Consider the following 17,670-nt stretch of genomic DNA (forward strand, 5'->3'; position numbering starts at 1 on the left):
GAAGGCATACTGTAAAACTGTGTTAATGTCCAATGCAGATGGTGTACATTTAGTTGGCTGGTAGGTGGAGAAATTTCTCTTGGACCACATTTGTTTCTAATAAGTTGCTTTAAAAATGTAAACACACATAGAAATCAGAAATCCCTGTTTTAGGAATATGTTTCACAAGATGCACTTGATCAGAAGTGCAACTCAACTGTGGATAACGTGGTGTACTGGAGGATTCAGAATTGCAAAGAGAATAAGGATCCATATGAATTAATCAAACTGGTTTAGCTGCAATCTGTCAATGTAATTCAAGATTGGTGATTTGAAGCAACGTTGACAAAATCCTGCTGCTGTTGATTTTATAGAGAATTGGCTCATAATTAAACTATTATACAGCTTGTTAGGGCTAATTGAAATCTTCTTAGAACACATCGTTTTATAGGACCAGAACTCTCATACCCAAGACAGTGTGACAGGTTCTTGGAGGAAAATCCATTATTATGTTTATAGTTTTACTTTCGACCTTAGAACATGCATATTTCCAAAAGTGAATCAGTTGTGGACTTTGTTTTTTCATGGACTTTGTCTTTTTTAACTTATTTTTGTATTTTGAGTCTTATATTAAAAATCTTTTCAACGGTAGTGTAAGACGTGTTGTTGTATTTGAGGAAAATATCCCTTGTATTGTCTAAGTAATCATGTGCTTGCTGTTGGCTTGAATAAAACTTCCTTGTTGCTCCATAATATTTATAGTAATGTCCCACATATAAACAAGCGACAACACTTGGCCAGTATAACATACTTTATTTACATTTTACAGTTAAATTGACTGTCTTGTTAAAGGAAGACAAACTCATTATTCAGGTAGTAAACTATTTGATTTTCATTTAATAGATTTCACTTATTTTGACAAAACATTCACATCCTTTATACAACAATGTGACATAAAATGAATCTTTTCAACAGGATCAGTTTAATGGTGTGTGTTTTAATCAGATTTCCTTTCCCCACTCATTCCCTACCTCCTCTATACACAATATAAAGTGCTTCATTTGAAAGAAATTCATTCATAAGGCTAGGGTGAACATGATGAGTGCCCTCTGATAGGATACACCTGTTTCATAGCCTTTGGTCTCCTTTTTCCCACTTCAATCCTGCTAGTTCCACTAGCAAGAGCCCCTAACCCACCTCTCTTCGTAATTCTTAAAAACAATTCCCATACCACTGGCAAACCAGTCTTTTGGACAATAACTTGTGAAATAAATCTTTGACAGCATTTCAGGACACACAGTGTATTCAGTCAAGAATTTAATAGAATTCTTTTAAATCCCTTTTTCAATTTAGACTGTCCACAAATAAATAAATGAAATAAATTAGAAGACCTACACAATGCAAACAATTATTAGAAATCATATAAGTAAAGCATTCAGCTAAAAATGAGAGGTTCGTTTGTCGGTTTCAACACTTCTTTGTACAGGAAATGCAGAGTATCCAATCTGTTGACATTATTTGCATGCCTCTTGATGGGGGTAAGATATTCCTCGATATAGAAATCCACTATAGCTCTGTGTGTTGTTTCTCTGTTAATAAAACATTAAAAATTATTTGTAAATTCAGAACTACAATCCCAATTTCAAGCAAATCTATGCATAGCCTGGATTTCATCTAAAATAGAGTACTGTAGCTGTCTGCCCAAAGGGTATTTATTTGGTTCTCAATATTTGTTTTATGATAGGGTCAACAAGCAAAGCATCTGCCAATACGCAACATGGTTGTAGGTACATACATTCTGTGAAATCGAGTATCTCCTCTATCTTGCCAGTACAGGAAGAGACTTATAGTTCCCTTTCGATCGGGCCAAATAAAATATTTAGGTTCAGCTACTTTCACATGGTGAGATCAGTAGTGTGTTCAAGTGACCAAACTACACGCTTCGTGATAGCTTGACCGAGCATATGTCTCTTGTTCATTTTAGTAGAGAAAGCAGTTGTAAATGCTTTAGAGTTTAACCAATTGAAAGCTCTATGATATAAAACAAACTTATTATCAATGACAACAATAAAAGGAACGTTTAAATATTAACTATTTATGAAAACGGGTAGTGAAAAGTGGATTGACTATTAAAATGAGTAAGGGAAAATGGTGATAAAAAACAAGGGAGGCAGGTAAATGGCGAAAATATCTTGTTTAAACAACGAATATACTCATTTAGGGTTAACAGGTAAATGCAGAACTGTGCAGCATTGTTGTTAAGGATTCAGTTCTACCAGTACTTCGGATTTAGGGTAATGTGGTATTTTTGCCCGATTACATGTACTGCAACAGACTTCCAAAATAAGGGAACATATTTAAAGCTACTGCCAATAAAAGTCTACGAGTAACCAATCGCAATCCTTAGACCTTCACTTGGCAAAGGTGAATCGTGTTTACCCCACACTCATTCTGTAAAGAAATTGTGTGTGAAACAAAAATGTACATGATTTGAAACACGTATTGCACCACCCGTATATCCTGGAAGTACATAAACACATTCTGTTCAGCAGGCTGGTATTAGCACCGGTGTAGCACATATTTTAAAGAATTTGTTTGCCCTGACCTACTGTTCAAGTTTAAAGCCAGGACTATTAGAACCCGTATGAATGTGGTGAAGATTTTACTGTATCCTGGCAAAACCCAAGCATTTCACCCTGAAAGTAAAAGATCGTCTGTCAAGTCTTTTATGCTTTTTAATGTACCATTGAAAATAAGTTTAATGCATCATGTTGATGATGTCAGAATGCTTGCAAGATGGCTCCCTGCTTAACATTAGCTGTTAAAAATGTACTGCTCTGCAGGTCACAGGCCTCAATTCAAGCAAGGGTGGCTCACCATTCTATTCTTCTGGAGGTTAGTAAATTGAGGAATGTTAATTCGGGGAATAGTATGCACTCTATAAAAATTTAGTTATTAACAAATCACCCAGATATACATGCTAAATGTACCTTTTATTTTCCTGCCTTCCATCCAGGCAGACAGGTCGAGTTTGTTGATATCATTACAGCTCACAAATCCCTCTGGGTACTCATTAGACACGATTACATTCATCGGCACCTCTTTCAGACCACTGTTGTCACAGATTATTCGCGATAAAGTTGCTGTGCTCAAAGCAGATAATTGTTTTTGGGAGAACACACCTGGATTCTGCCACCAAAACCTGAAAAGGAAAGATGGAAATATTTATTTATGCTATATATTTATTTGTGTATTGCCTCATATCAATAAACCCCACCTACTTGAATTTGAAGCGCTGTACAACAAGCACAGAGTAAAAGCAGCATCCAACAGTCACATTTGTCATGCATTTTCGAGGTTAGTAAACTATGCAGACACATTGATTTAAGACATTAATTCATTGATTGTCAAATACCGAATTGTGAGTGGAGTTGTAAGGGTCTGCACACATGGACATTAATTAGAGGACGCCTTGGGTAGGAGTGATTTTATTGGGAACTCTGGCACTGACCCTGTTAACCCTGGTATCAGAATGAATGAAGGCAGAAGCAGAAAAAGAAGGTAAACTTGCTATAGTATTGAAGCCCTGCCATTTCCGTAACTACTCAGCAGGAAAAAGTAGGCGTTGAGGGGCGGGAGCAGATTTGAACCCTGCGAAGTCATTCGGGTCAAAGGGTATGTGATACTTCTTGGCATCCTTGGTATCTTGGTGAAACAAGGTCCATTTCTATGGAACACATTAAATCCTGTTGCAGGTCAGAGGGTGCACTGGTTGCAGATAAGGGGGTCTTTAGAACACCGTAAACTGCGGCTGTAGCCCAGCTAAAACATTGAAAACAGAACTGTTCTCATTTGTATACAAGTGAACTTCAAGCAACTGAGGAGAGTTGAAGAAACTGTACTATGGCATAACTATCTCTAAAAGGACTCCAACATCTTTCCTGTATCCGAACATAGGGACTCAGGCAGGCCCACAGCATTAGTTGGAATGCAACAGTTATTACCCTGAAGTGTTGTTTATTTTGGAATAATTTATACTTTACTTCATAATATACTTCAGTACATGATATTATGGTAATTCCATGCAGCCTGATCATCTACATGCCTTCCGCCATCCTGTTGCTCCACTGATAGTGCGTTTAACGTCCTTTTGCAAGACTTTTCCTTTTGGTTAAACACCTGTGACTGTGTCTAGGGGGCATTTGTCCTGCATGTATGGCTCTTTCGATACCAGAGAGCTCTCAGGAGGGATGATAACAATATATATATATAGGCATACATGTATTCAGTTTACAGTTTCACAGCAGGTATAAAAGAAAACTCAACTGTATGTTTATACTATGCTTTAATGTGGTGGGTGCAAAGCACAAATGATGTATTTTATCAAAGTTATTAGGAATGGTATTAGCTGCACGAGTCCCATTGACGAGCCATGTAGATGTAGCAACAGGGAAGTCTTTTGCCAGAGCGGGGTCAATGCAGCCCTTGTCATCATTGTGGCCCATACCATCATCACCTACAGATTGTTTGTAGAAGGAATTCCTACCCTCAAGGTCATCTTTAGTTTACTCATGTAAGGTTGCCGTCTTCAGTTCAAGCCAAGCTAGACCAGAAAAAAAGCTACATTAAACCTTTAAAGGCTAGATCCCTCTGTCAATCTAAAGGAAGAGGTGTTCTAATAAAGATTCCTGAAGCTCTGAAAACAACACAGGTCTCTATGAGTTGGTTTTTCCCTCCGACCTCAGCTAAAAAGGCCTAACTTGAACTGTTCAAATGTCCTCCTGAGCACTGGATGAGGAAGTAATCATGGAGAACCAAAAGACATGAGTCCTTGAAATATTGCTAGAGTACTTTTGGAACAGTAAACTTGAGGACCATGTACATACCACCGCACATAAAGGCATCCAATCCTCAGAATATTTAGGAGAGATATGTTTTCAGTGCTGAAGCCCTTGTCAAGAGAACATATTATCTGCCAACAAACCTAATTGGCATCTCGTGCCATATCCACAGACGTTGTCAGAAAAGACAATTCATCACTGTCAGGGTTACTTTGTCAACTCTGTATTACCTATCTATGCCTCTTCTAGTGGCCCTTACCCCTAGCTACCCTTTCCTATGATGGCAAGTTCCATTCATTTTGCCCAGAGGGCAGGTTTACTCCATAACTGGGTCACTCCTGACTAATACAGCAATTCTACTCTGAACCACATCGATCCCAATGACATATGCTCAAAATAGATGGCTTCAAATATGGAACTCAAATTCCATACCTACAGTACCCACCTACTAATTACAATATTGTATAGAAGCATAGCCTATAAATTGCTCTATATTTGAACTAGTGTTCACTAGAAAGGATCTACATCCAACTGGTTTTCAGGCATCAGTCCTTTAGCAAATTACCTGTCTCCATCCCGGATTTTTCTGAATTGGCTTCCGATCAGACAAGCGAAGAGGGGACCAACTCGCCCATTTTCAACAAAAGGTTCAGCAATTCCTCCAATCCAGAGGTCAATATTTTCTGGAGTCTTATACAAATCCAACAACTTCCTAGCCAGTTCTTTATTTTTAAAGACTGCAGCGAGTTCAGCCAAGTTGCGTGGTTCAGTGAGTCCACAGTACCTCCGCCAGGTATTGTATTCTAAAGTAAAAAGTATATAAGATAACATGGTAAAACCAAATGCCATGCTTCACATGATTTAACTACATATGATGGAACACATTATTTTGCTGAGAATCAATACATAACAACTTGTATGCCTTTGGAGTAAATATGAGGGTGAGCCTATTTACCAGAGTAAGTAGGAGTTGGTACCTTATCTATCTTTCAAAAGACAGGTGGATCCTAGCTCTACTGAGTAATTGATAAATATACACATGTCGACAAATACTAGGATATACATCACATAGCCATGCACTAGCATTGCCAAAAACCACTAAGAAGTTTGCACCACAATTTACTTTCCATCCAATTGTAACTAACTGCAACAGTTTTGAGTTTTATATAAGTTTGACAGTCTTCAAAAATGTGTCTTATTTGGGTGTAGTTGTGAAAGATTGAGTTATAATGGATCTTTTCTATAAATGCTGTTCTTTGTCAATTTGAACAATAGTTATTCTTGAAAATGTTGAATTTAATTGAAATCCATTTTTATGTGTAATCTTGCGTTATTCTCACACAATACTTTTAAGGCTGTGAATAGCATACAACTTTATTGTACATACTGGTTTTACTGCGGATAGGGCTTGATAAAGAGCCCTGTTTTAATTTCAATGTGGCCAGTAACTGGGGTTACAAATCCTAATAAAATTACAAGGTTCACCCACGGACTCTCTTGCTGAAAACAGGAAAAAAATGGAATTACCAGCATAATTACACCAGTAAGTACTGAATACTTTTGTAATTCATCATTTCTTTGTGGTATCTCAGGGACTCATTTGCAATTCTTGTTAAACTCTGCACACTCAGAGTCTCTGGTACCTGGTTGGGGTGAGGGGAGAGAAAGTTACTGGGTACAATTTTTTGAGTTACCGATTCAAACAAGATGACAAGTTTCTCCCAAGGGACTCCATTGCTGAAAGTAGCAAAAATGAGAATATCAACATAATTAACTAAGCATGAGCGGGAAATCCGTTACGCTCGCGGATTTTGCGGATTTTTGGGAAATCCGCAATCCGCGAATTTTGCGGATTTCCTGCAAAATCCGCAAAAAAAAATCCGCGAGCGTAACGGGTTCAAAAGTTGAACCCCCACTCATGCAACTATTTTACAATGGCGCCAGCAAGCTGCCAGCGCCGTTGTAAAATAGTTACAAAGTTAGCTTGCACAGGAACCACTAGATAAAACGAAGCAGGTGCTTCCTGTGCAGGCTAACTTTGTAACTATTTTACAACGGCGCTGGCAGCTTGCTGGCGCCATTGTAAAATAGTTACAGCCTTACACAGGTCACTCAAGGGACCCCTGCGCCCTTCAGGGCGATTGCATAGTAACACACACATGGTCACTCGAACTAGTTGATGCTCAAATTCAGTGACTCATTCATTAGCCCAAAAACAATCATGAGCGTCTTCGAGGCTGGACAGGTGTGCCTCTTCCCAAATCTACCGTGGAAAATCAGCTGTGATGCTGGGTAGAGGGCGGCCTTTGCATTGTCGCTCGAACTAGTTGATGCTCAAAATCAGTGACTCATTCATTAGCCCAAAAACGTTCATGAGCGTCTTCGAGGCTGGACAGGTGTGCCTCTTCCCAAATCTACTGTGTAAAATCAGCTGTGATGCTGGGTAGAGGCCTTTGCATCCTTGACTTTCATGAGCGCAATCCCCGTGCTGTTCCTGTGACCAGGAGCTTCTTTCTCTTCATATAATTGTGTTCGCACGGGTTGCTGCAAGTTCGCACGCGTTTTGTACAATTTCGCAATTTGCGAAATTGTACAAAACCCTCGCGAACTTGCAGAAACCCGTGCGAACATAAAAAAAAAAAATCCGCGCACATTCGCGGATTTTGCGGATTTTGGCAATCCGCAAATTCGCAAATCCGCTAATTCGCGGATTGCCAATCCGCAAAATCCGCTCATGCCTATAATTAACTTCAGGAATTACTGATTATTCCTGTAATTCCTAATTTCTCAGTGGAGACTCATTTGCAATCCACAATAAACTCTGCACTCACATTGTTATTGGTACCTCCCCCAAACCCCAGGGCAGGTGGGTTACAGGGTAAAATTCTATGGCCCTTTATGAGTTGACTAAATTATTGCTAAGCATAGTAGCAACATGCCAATACTAGGATAACACCTGACAAATCACACAAAGGAATTATATGTGTTAAAAATATGTCTTCCTCTATGAACTTACCATAAGATAAGGTACAAAGTCATGTTCTAGGTCACTTTGCACCCTGATTACCAGAGCAAGTCAAAACTTGCCTCAAGATTCGAGCAAATGACTTAAATAACTGGCACTTCTGTGCACAGTTATCGACAGGGCCTTGAGCTCTACACTTTGTTCTTGATATCTACATCTACAGGCTTGTTTTTCACGATTGTGGCCACCACTTGTCTGTTTCATATGTTTCCTTTTGAAATTTGAGGTTCAACGACCATGCCATCAAGTTGCTATATGCACTTACTGGGCCTGATTCACAAAGCTAAATTTGCACACATAGATTTACTCTCATACTGGACCAAGGTGTACATTTACAGGTGTCTGCTATTCACCATTTCAAAATGTAGATTTACATTGGAATGTACACCTAAATGTCTCTACCACATAGAGAAGCTACCGACAACAGGATCTACCAGTGTAAAGTTGCTACTAGTAATCCATTTTTCACATGTAGAGTCTCCCTGTTAAAAGTATAGGCAAAATATTAAAATGTAATATTCTTCAACAAAATTATTTAAAGTATTTTAATATAAAACATACATATAAAATAATTTTGAAAGTGTAACATAAACATTCAACTAGTAAGATAAAATGTTATAGCTCACTAGTTCATTTTGTTAAAATTGCGTAAAATAATTAATTAATTAAAAGATATCTATTTAACACCTTGGCTGCTAAGGCAATTCCCATCCTGTGCTGGAAATTGCTATTCTTCTTTATTCATGACGAGCTTAGCTCGTCATAAGCACAGCTCCAGTGTGCCTCATGACGAGCTGAGCTCGTCATGAGCAGGGAAGGGGTTAATGTATAACTATTTTTTAAACAATAATTCAACTACAAAAATCCCCACTACAGTAACATACTAATCCCTACTTAATATGTTATAATTGTTGTTAAAAGGTATGTGTAGAATTACATTAAAACATTTGAAATTGTTTACCTATATTTAAACATTTGAATTTTATTTTAAAATTAAGTTTCTTATGACAGTTTAAAATAATAAAACAATTGTCTAGTAGTAATGTATAGTTCTAACATTAAACAAACAAAATAAATACATATAAGCATATATACAATTTAAAAATTGAAATCATTCACCTTTATTTACAATAAAGTGTTAAGTTAGACTTGATTATTTTCAATGGGAGTGTGTTGCAGTATTAGTGAGTGGCCATGTGTGATGCTTGACTTACTATAAGAATGAACTGGAAAACAATTACTACTGGTTTGTAACCTCTAGGGCTGTAGTTACTTAGGAAGTATATAGGCTCACTGTTTGAGGGTGGGTGTTTGAAGTAGCATGTCATTCCCCAAACCCAAAGGAACTTTTCCCTTAACCCCTTACATTTTGTATTCCCACATTTTCCAGCCACTTGCTTTGTGTAACCAAAACTTACCAACAAAACATAGGTTTGAACATGATAAAATCTCCATACAGAAATGATGGGAAGGGCGGAGGTCTCCGCTTGTAGGTTAGTGAACAGCATTTGATCATTTTGTAGCAAGTGAGTAGTACTACTGAAGTATTACTTCATGTACTAGAAAATTCAGTTTGTGAATAGACCCCTCTGTGTTTGTTTTGTACTGCGGTGGGCTCCTGTATTTGTTTTTGTGAGAATTATCTTTTTTTCATATCACCAGACTTGAGAGATGGAGGAGAGAAAGGGAGGGAGAAACAAAGTAGGTGGTAGAGAAAGGTAGGAAAACAGTGAAAAAGAAAGAAAGATAGAAAGAAAGTAAGATACAAACAAACAAAGATACAAACAAAGATACAAACACACAAAGATAGAAACAAACAAAGAAAGAAACAAAGAAAAACAAAGGAAGTATTGAAATGCAAGAGTGAGATAAAAACCTGTGGGTAAAGGGGGTGGTGGTTGCAACAATGTGCAGAAAATCGGGTAAAGAGCAAGTAAGCTCTGCAGATCTTGTGGAAAGCATTGTACATGTTAATGGTGAAAATATCGAGGTGGAAGAATCCAAGCCACTAAAAGGAATATATTGACTGTTTTTCTTCATTCTGAAAGTCAATATACTACAATGATAGTGGAGGAATATAGAACAAAAGATAGTAGGAGGTTGTTATATCATTATAAAAAGCCAGGACTTACTCGGAAGGCCGAAGTCTCTTCCTCGCTGTAGATCTATAGAAGCCAAGTCTACTCCAACCCCATTAGATGTTTTGAAGAGTCTCTCACGGACCTCGTCTGACATCATAGTGTCATGTTTCATTAACTTGGCGTCGTTAATCAGAAGGCCCCTAAGTAGCGGGTCAATCCCACCTGTAATCAGACCACAGGTTCCAGTGAGTTAGGGTTAAGAACAACAAGTGAGAAAACATCAGATAATCCTAAGATATTATCATGAAAAGACACACTAGGAGTAATCTTAGCTTGAACCTCTTGAATATAGTGACATACAGGATGTAAAGCTATGTTTGCCTTAGTTGTGGTAATCCAAAAACATTGAGTAAACATTCAAAACTGCCAAAAAATACCTTCCAGATAAATTGTAAATTCATGGTCAAACCCATGTCTGATTTTCAGGATAGTCACGTCAGATAAAGTTTCCTATAATTAATTTTGTTTATGTAGTCAGTGATTATCTTGAAAATTTAGTTTGGACCCTTCCCTTGTGGACCTATACTGGACAACTTTGCTATAAACCTTTTGAGGCCGCACCTGACTTGCATGGTATTTTATTACTTGCAACATCCAAAATTGTGCTAAATGACAGCCTTCTAAAGCTTTACACCCAACATTACAGGTACTCTCTTCTGTCCTAATACTCCACTAACCCATTTGTTCATTGATCCTATATATATGTAAGCAGTGGTCGAAGTGGGAAATAAAAAGTAGGGGAACTGTGGGTGGAGAATCAGGGGGCAGGAATAACCAAAGATTGAAACAGTGGGCGGAGTCAGGGGTGTGGCTAGAAATAGCAAAACATACCAATTTTTAGTACGTTTAGCATTTCACTGACCAGTTACAGCTTATAACGTTATTTAATTAAAACAATGGATAAACATGTTTATTTCAGGTTTAATTCAGGAAAAAGCAAACACTTATAGGGAATACAGGTTTATGTAAAGCGTGTGAAATATAAGCAGGAACAACATGTTACTTTAACCCTTTTGTTGCTGCAGTCGGCACACAAGGTGCCCCATGCATAGCCCGGTTCAAACCAGTTACTGGGGCACTCCAGCCCCAGCTGTGGTGCGAAACTGGACAAAGGGAAAGGGGTGTAACCAGGGCCGGTTCTAGGATTTACGAGACCCTGGGCTAAAATGGAATGTGCGAGGCCCCTCTAATGTAGATAAGTGGCCCCTTTAAGGAGACCAATCACAGACACTGTGAGCGGCCCATTGTCCAGCATTTTGCCCCCCCCCCACAGTCATTTCTAACACCTTCAGTCTGACAGGTGTGAGAATTGCTTGTGGGCTAAAAGTTAAAACTATGGGGGTGCCAAAATGCTGGACAATGGGCCTCCCACGGTGTCTTTGAATGGGTCTCTTTGCAATTGAAGGGGGCGTCTCCCTCCCCTATGCCTCAAGACACCATCCCTGGGGGGCCCCTCTGAAGGACCTTAAATGCAAGGCGACACCTTTCTCTGAAATGGATCGCCAGGGAAACAACAGGACACACCACCAGTGCATGGCCCCATGCTGGTGGGCTGAGTTCGAGGCCCTGGGCAGCTGCCCACACTGCCCTTGCCTAGCGCCGGCCCTGAGTGTAACCACCCCCTTCCCAGGTTCCACTCATAGGAGGGACCTAGCAGGTAATCCAGCCCCTTAGTTTAGTATAAAGTTAGGAGCTGTGTATAGAGACTTTAGATTTATCCTGGAAAGAAACTCTGAAACTAAACTCTTGGACCTTCGACGTTCCATATCGACTGGAAGACTGAAGACATCTCCCTTGTGGTCAAGGAGTGACCACCCTGTGCAAACAGGCACCAACAGTAACTTGCCAGATTGCTTTGTCGACGCTCCCGCTGGAACCCGAAGACTTAGCAATGCAGGAACTGGACTTCCAGACTTCTGACTCCGACTCACATCCACAGCAAAGCTGAGACCCGTGGCGGACACGAGAGACGTGGGACCGGACATCCTGGACTACCTGATTTTTGCTACCTGTGCAGCTTCTGAGATACCCTTGAAGTTGTGCATTAGGGTTTGAGAGGCCCCAGACCTGAGCAGCATTTGCACCGAAGCTCAGCCCTCCACACTCTACGAGTGCTGCGTGGGGCCTGCGCCTGCATTTCCGCTCAATACGTCTTTGCGGTTGCTAGCCCGTTGGCTTATAGGCCCTCTGAAGACATCTTTGTAAAACTACACCGCTTTCCTGGTTGCTCCGGGCTTGCTCCAGCTTCTCTGTGAAGGAGAAGCTCCCCAGACTTGCTGGTCTGAACTAAAGCCAATCTTCCCATCCTGCGTGGATTGCATTTGCCAAGGTTTGTTGGGTCCAATCCGGATACCGACACCGCCAACAACTAGATCCGTCATGGGACAGCTCGACTCCTGCACCTGGTCACTGGCTAGTGACCCAGACTCCGTCCCCACTGCTTTCAGGTTTTTCTCGACTGTGATCCGGCCTTGGATCCACCCGGACACTTTTCTCCTGGTCGCCTGCAGCACTTTCTTGCAGCTCTCCATAGGAGACAGCGACGAAACCCGACACGAAAGAACACCTATGCACCCGGCTTCCCTGGGTGAGGTAACTTGAGTAATCCGGTTCTCCAGTGGGTATTAACTATCCAAGTGTCCTAGTTTAACATGGTTTTCCCGTAGTCCTTCCGGAAGGTCCCACATCTACTACTTCGTAACTTTTACGTTCCCATTGAAACTCTATGGTAACCTGCATATGTGTTTAGACACTGCACACGCGTCCTGTGGGTCTCCTACTTCCAATCCCTTGGTTGCTCAGTGTAGCCCCAGCAAATTCCTAGGCCCTAGGCCTACTCACCTTTCCTGAAGTGGTTCTTATACCACTTATTCAGTATATGGTTGGTGAGGCCCCTAGAGCAGAATTGTATTTGTGCAACTTATAGTATGGTTATTGAGCAACTTGTGCTGTATCTCGAACTGTGACCTCATAAAGAGTGCAGAGGGGTTGTGTTAGTGATAAATACATATATATTTGATATATACCTTGTGTGGTGTCCTTTCATTTGGTATTATACATGGTAAAACAGCTGGCTTCATATGCTCTCTGAAGTTTAAGCCTAAGACTGCCTTGTCCATGCTACCACTAGGATAGCTGGTCTATAAGGTTGACTTTACAACCGTCACCATAAGGGTTGTTTGGACTGGTGCAAGGTGCCCATTAGAATAGTGGACATCATGTACCAGGCCAACTTCTCACACTCCCCTGTTCACTACTCCTGCCCCGTTCACTACACCTGCCCCGTCCACTGCTCTTGCCCCGTCCACTGCTCCTGCCCCGTCCACTGCTCCTGCCCCGTCCACTGCTCCTGCCCCGTCCACTGCTCCTGCCCCGTCCACTGCTCCTGCCCTGTCCACTGCTCCTGCCCCGTCCACTGCTCCTGCCCCGTCCACTGCTCCTGCCCCGTCCACTGCTCCTGCCCTGTTCACTGCTCCTGCCCTGTTCACTGCTCCTGCCCCGTTCACCGCTCCTGCCCAGTTACCACTCTTGCTCATGCCTAATCACCTCTCCTGCCCCATCACTTCTCCTGCTTCGTCACCTCTCCTGCCCATCACCTCACCTGCCCGTCACCTCACCTGCCTGTCACTTCTTCTGCCTGTCACTTCTTCTGCCCGGTCACTTCTCCAGCCCATCACTTCTCCAGCCCATCACTTCTCCAGCCCATCACCTGCCCGTCATGTCACCTGCCCGTCACGTCACCTGCCCATCACATCACCTGCCCGGTCACTTCTCCTGCCCTGTTGCCTCTCTTTCCCTGTCACTTCTCATTCCCCGTCACTTCTTCTTCCCAGACACTTCTCCTGTCCCGTCACTTCTCCTGTCCCGTCACTTCTCCTGTCCCGTCACTTCTCCTGGCCCGTCACTTCTCCTGGCCCGTCACTCCTCCTGGCCCCCGTCACTTTTCCTCCACTGCTGCTTCTGCCCCATTCACTCCTCCTGCCCCGTTCACTGCTCCTGCCCCGTTCACTGCTCCTGCCCCGTTCACTGCTCCTGCCCCGTTCACTGCTCCTGCCCCGTTCACTGCTCCTGCCCGGTTCACCGCTCCTGCCCGGTTACCACTCCTGCTCATGCCTAATCACCTCTCCTGCCCCATTACTTCTAATGCTTCATCACTTCTCGTGCCCCGTCACCTCTCCTGCCCATCACATCACCTGCCTGTCATGCCACATGCCTGTCACTTCTTGTGCCCAGTCACCTCTCCTTCCCAGTCGCCTCTCCTTCCCAGTCGCCTCTCCTGCCCTGTCACATCTCCTGCCCCATCACTGCTCCTGCCCCATCACTGCTCCTGCCCCATCACTGCTCCTGCGCCATCACTTCTCCCGCCCCATCACTTCTCCTGTCCCATCATTTCTCCTGCACAGTTCACTGCTCTTGTCCGTTCACTGCCCCTATCCGTTCACTGCTCCTGCCCATTCCTAATCACAGCTCCTGCCCCTTCCCTTCTCCTGCCCCATCATTTCTCCTGCCCCGTCACCTCTCCTTTCCTGTCACCTGTCCTGTCCCATCACTGCTCCTGACACGTCACCTCTCCTGCCCCGCTACTTCTCCTATCCGTTACTTCTCCTGCCCGTCACTTCTCCTGCCCGTCACTTCTCCTGCCCGTCACTTCTCCTGCCCTGTCACTTCTCCTGCCCTGTCACTTCTCCTGCCCTGTCACTTCTCCTGCCCTGTCACTTCTCCTGCCCGTTACTTCTCCTGTCCGTTCTTCTCCTGCCCAGTCACCTCTCCTGTCCTATTACCTCTCCTTTCCTGTCGCCTCTTCTGTCCCGTCACTGCTCCTACCCAGTTCACTCTGTGTACAACATTGACAAGATACACAAGGTGGCAAATTCCCCACAGTACTCTGTTTGGGGAAAGCTCCTCTGAAATCACTAACTCCAATCTCACTGGCACATGACATGCTAAAGGCAGACGGCGGGTGCATTGTCATTCGAAAGGGGGTAATCAGCCTCAATCGGAGACTAAAACGTTTTCAATCAGAAACTAAAGCATTTTCAATATTATATAGAACAAAGTCATAGTTGTATGAATGTAGTATATTTGGGCCATATGTAACAAGCAAATTCACATTCGCAAAGGCCGAAATTCGTGGAATTTCCGCCTTTGCGAATGCGAATTTGCTAAATGGTATATTAAGCAAAATCTGGTGTAAAATAAGGATTCGCAAAATTTGTGATTCCTTATTTTGCGATTGCATTTAAGGAATCACAAATTTAGCGATTCCTTAAATGCAATGTATGAAGCCAAAAAATTTGCAAAATGTCCTTAAGGAATCGCAAATTACCACCAACTTCTAGTTGTTGGTAAGTTGCGAATTCCTTGAAAAATGCACATTTATGCATTTTTCAAAGTGCCATGTGACGCACATACATGCCCTGTATGTGCGCCACATGTGTACCCATGCATATTTCTGGGGTGAAACAGGGTGTCCTTTGGACACCCCTGTACCCTTGAAATTATTCTCAAATTGCGATTAGCAAATTGCGAATCGCAAATTGAGAATAACTTCCAATTCATTCCGATGGGCCTCCTGGCCCATAGAAATGAATGGGAAATATTCCTTAATTGCGATTCGCAATTTGCTAATCGCAATGAAGGAATTTTAAGAAATCGCAAAAAAATGCAATTTTGTACATAAATGCCTATTTGCAATTCTCAAATAGCGATTTCTTAAAAATCGCTATTTGAGAATCGCAAAAGGGTATCTTGATACATATGGCCCCCTATCTTTTCCAGCCAACAACCTTTGACAAAGCCAATAGTCCTGGCTTCTTGTAGGTGTAATGTTACTTGTATTATATATGTGGAGTCAATAACAGAAGCAGCAAAATACAAGTCGGGCAGCACATTACGCTGGGCACATATTTTTAGCAAAAATGTTTTCAGCCACATCCTTAAGCCACGTCCCTTTGAGAGCCCCCCAGTTTTTTCATCCCACTTAAAGCCCTGCCCCAATTGTGCTGTGCGTGATGGAAGGTCATGAAAAGTTGGTTGTATGGGTGTCAAGGGGGATCATATTATCAGAGCCACTGTCGCGTCACAACGAGAGATTCCCCAGCACACAGGCCCTTTACGAGGAGATACAAAGCTATACTGATCTGCGCTGCTTAACGATTTCAATCAGATCTGCAGCCATTGCAGTCTCAGACAAACAAAGTCAGCACAGAGGGAATTGAGAAATAGTTTTTCTCAGTCTCTTTTGATTGTACTGGGTTGCCTTCCTGAGGAACAGTGCAAAAAAATTCAGTGTATCAGTGAAAAAAAATGGATTAACCCTATACACAGAAAAGGCATTTCTTTCAGGCCTTCTGACATAACATGACACAATCATTGTATTGTATTGTAATTGCATTTATATGGTGCTTACTACCCCCAACGAGGCGTCGAAGCGCTCTTGCAGGGAAAGCGCCTCTGTAATCACTAACTCCAATCTCTGTGGCACATGACATGCTAATGGCAGACGGCGGGCGCATTGTCATTCGAAAGGGGGCCATCAGCCTTAATCGGAATGACAACAGGCCTGCCCTCAGCCTGTGCGAGCTCAGGGAGGGGCTGCTGCAGCCTCTGGAGTTCAACAGAGAAGTGCGAGCAGCCCCTGAAAGCGGAAAAAAAAAGCTATACTTTTTTATTAAGTAGAACTATTCTTGCCGTCCCGGGATGCGTTTTTGAAAGTAAGAAGTAGGGGAACGGACTGGAATAATTTCTAGAAGTAGGGGCACGCCGTGCCCACCGATCCCCCTCCACTTCTACCACTGTATGTAAGTAACTTTAAGTTTCAGCTTATGTATATCGTACTGACCTCAGTATATCACATCTATGTAAGTAGTTACACACACTGCCGTCAAGTGGTGATACTTACCTCGAGCATATGGGCATAGCACTTAAAATGTGATCTCAAGACCTGGAATGATATTTAGATGGGCTCATAAGAACTAAAAAAACACTTTGTAGCAACAGCAGAACTGGACAACCCCACTTAAGCGACCTACAGAACTTTGCATGATCGTACTGCAGTTCATTATGCTTCTCAAGTTATTCTCTTCTCCATCTAAGAAGACGGTGCAGTTGCACTGGTTGGACCAACAGAGTGTCCTAGTTTCTTTATTGCTTGAACTAGGGACCATAACATTACAGATCAACTCACTGGGATCACTGAGGTGAAGAATGGAAAAACAGACCAGAATCAAACCTTATCCCTTCGGATTCTTAACTGCAAAGCTCTTGATGAAACTTTCAGGTCTACACATAATAATCTATTTGTCACAACCAGAAAAAGGCATTCCATTCCAGTTGCAGTATTCATAACAGAGAACAATACTTTATGTGTTTTCCATGAAGTCAACACAACTGTCTAATAATTTTGATAAGCTCACTAACTTTATCATTGTGGCAAGTTTGGGGCTGAGGTTTCAGAACTTTCACTGTGGATGATGGTTGTAGATAGTGACTTACTTGCATTGTTACACATCTACATATGAGGTGTATTCATTAACAGGCCCTCATCTGTAACAAAACATATCTTGTGAAGTCTTTAGAGTACGCATGATAAAAAATGTTAAGTGCCTTCACCGGATGCTAATTGTAACTGCCATTCTTTCTATTCATAAATGAAGCTGCTCTGCTTTTCGTAAGTGGTCTTGTA

The 17,670-nt window shown here is 42.1% G+C and overlaps 1 protein-coding gene across 1 annotated transcript in view; it reads right to left on the bottom strand.

The window, feature by feature from the left end:
• Nucleotides 1–772: 772 nt before the first annotated feature.
• The window catches only part of LOC147673585 (myeloperoxidase-like), a 92,349-nt gene continuing 75,451 nt past the window's right edge, over nucleotides 773–17,670 (bottom strand). Inside the window, exons 9-12 of the mRNA XM_086947470.1 lie at nucleotides 9,978–10,148; nucleotides 5,386–5,623; nucleotides 2,970–3,181; nucleotides 773–1,568 (exon numbers count right to left, since the gene is read on the bottom strand). Coding sequence (XP_086803596.1) covers nucleotides 1,546–1,568; nucleotides 2,970–3,181; nucleotides 5,386–5,623; nucleotides 9,978–10,148 — 644 coding nt within the window. The 3' untranslated portion in view covers nucleotides 773–1,545. The remainder of the gene's footprint in view (nucleotides 1,569–2,969; nucleotides 3,182–5,385; nucleotides 5,624–9,977; nucleotides 10,149–17,670) is intronic.

The sequence above is a fragment of the Lissotriton vulgaris genome, chromosome 12 (genome assembly GCF_964263255.1).
Source record: "Lissotriton vulgaris chromosome 12, aLisVul1.2, whole genome shotgun sequence".
Lineage (NCBI taxonomy): Eukaryota > Metazoa > Chordata > Amphibia > Caudata > Salamandridae > Lissotriton > Lissotriton vulgaris.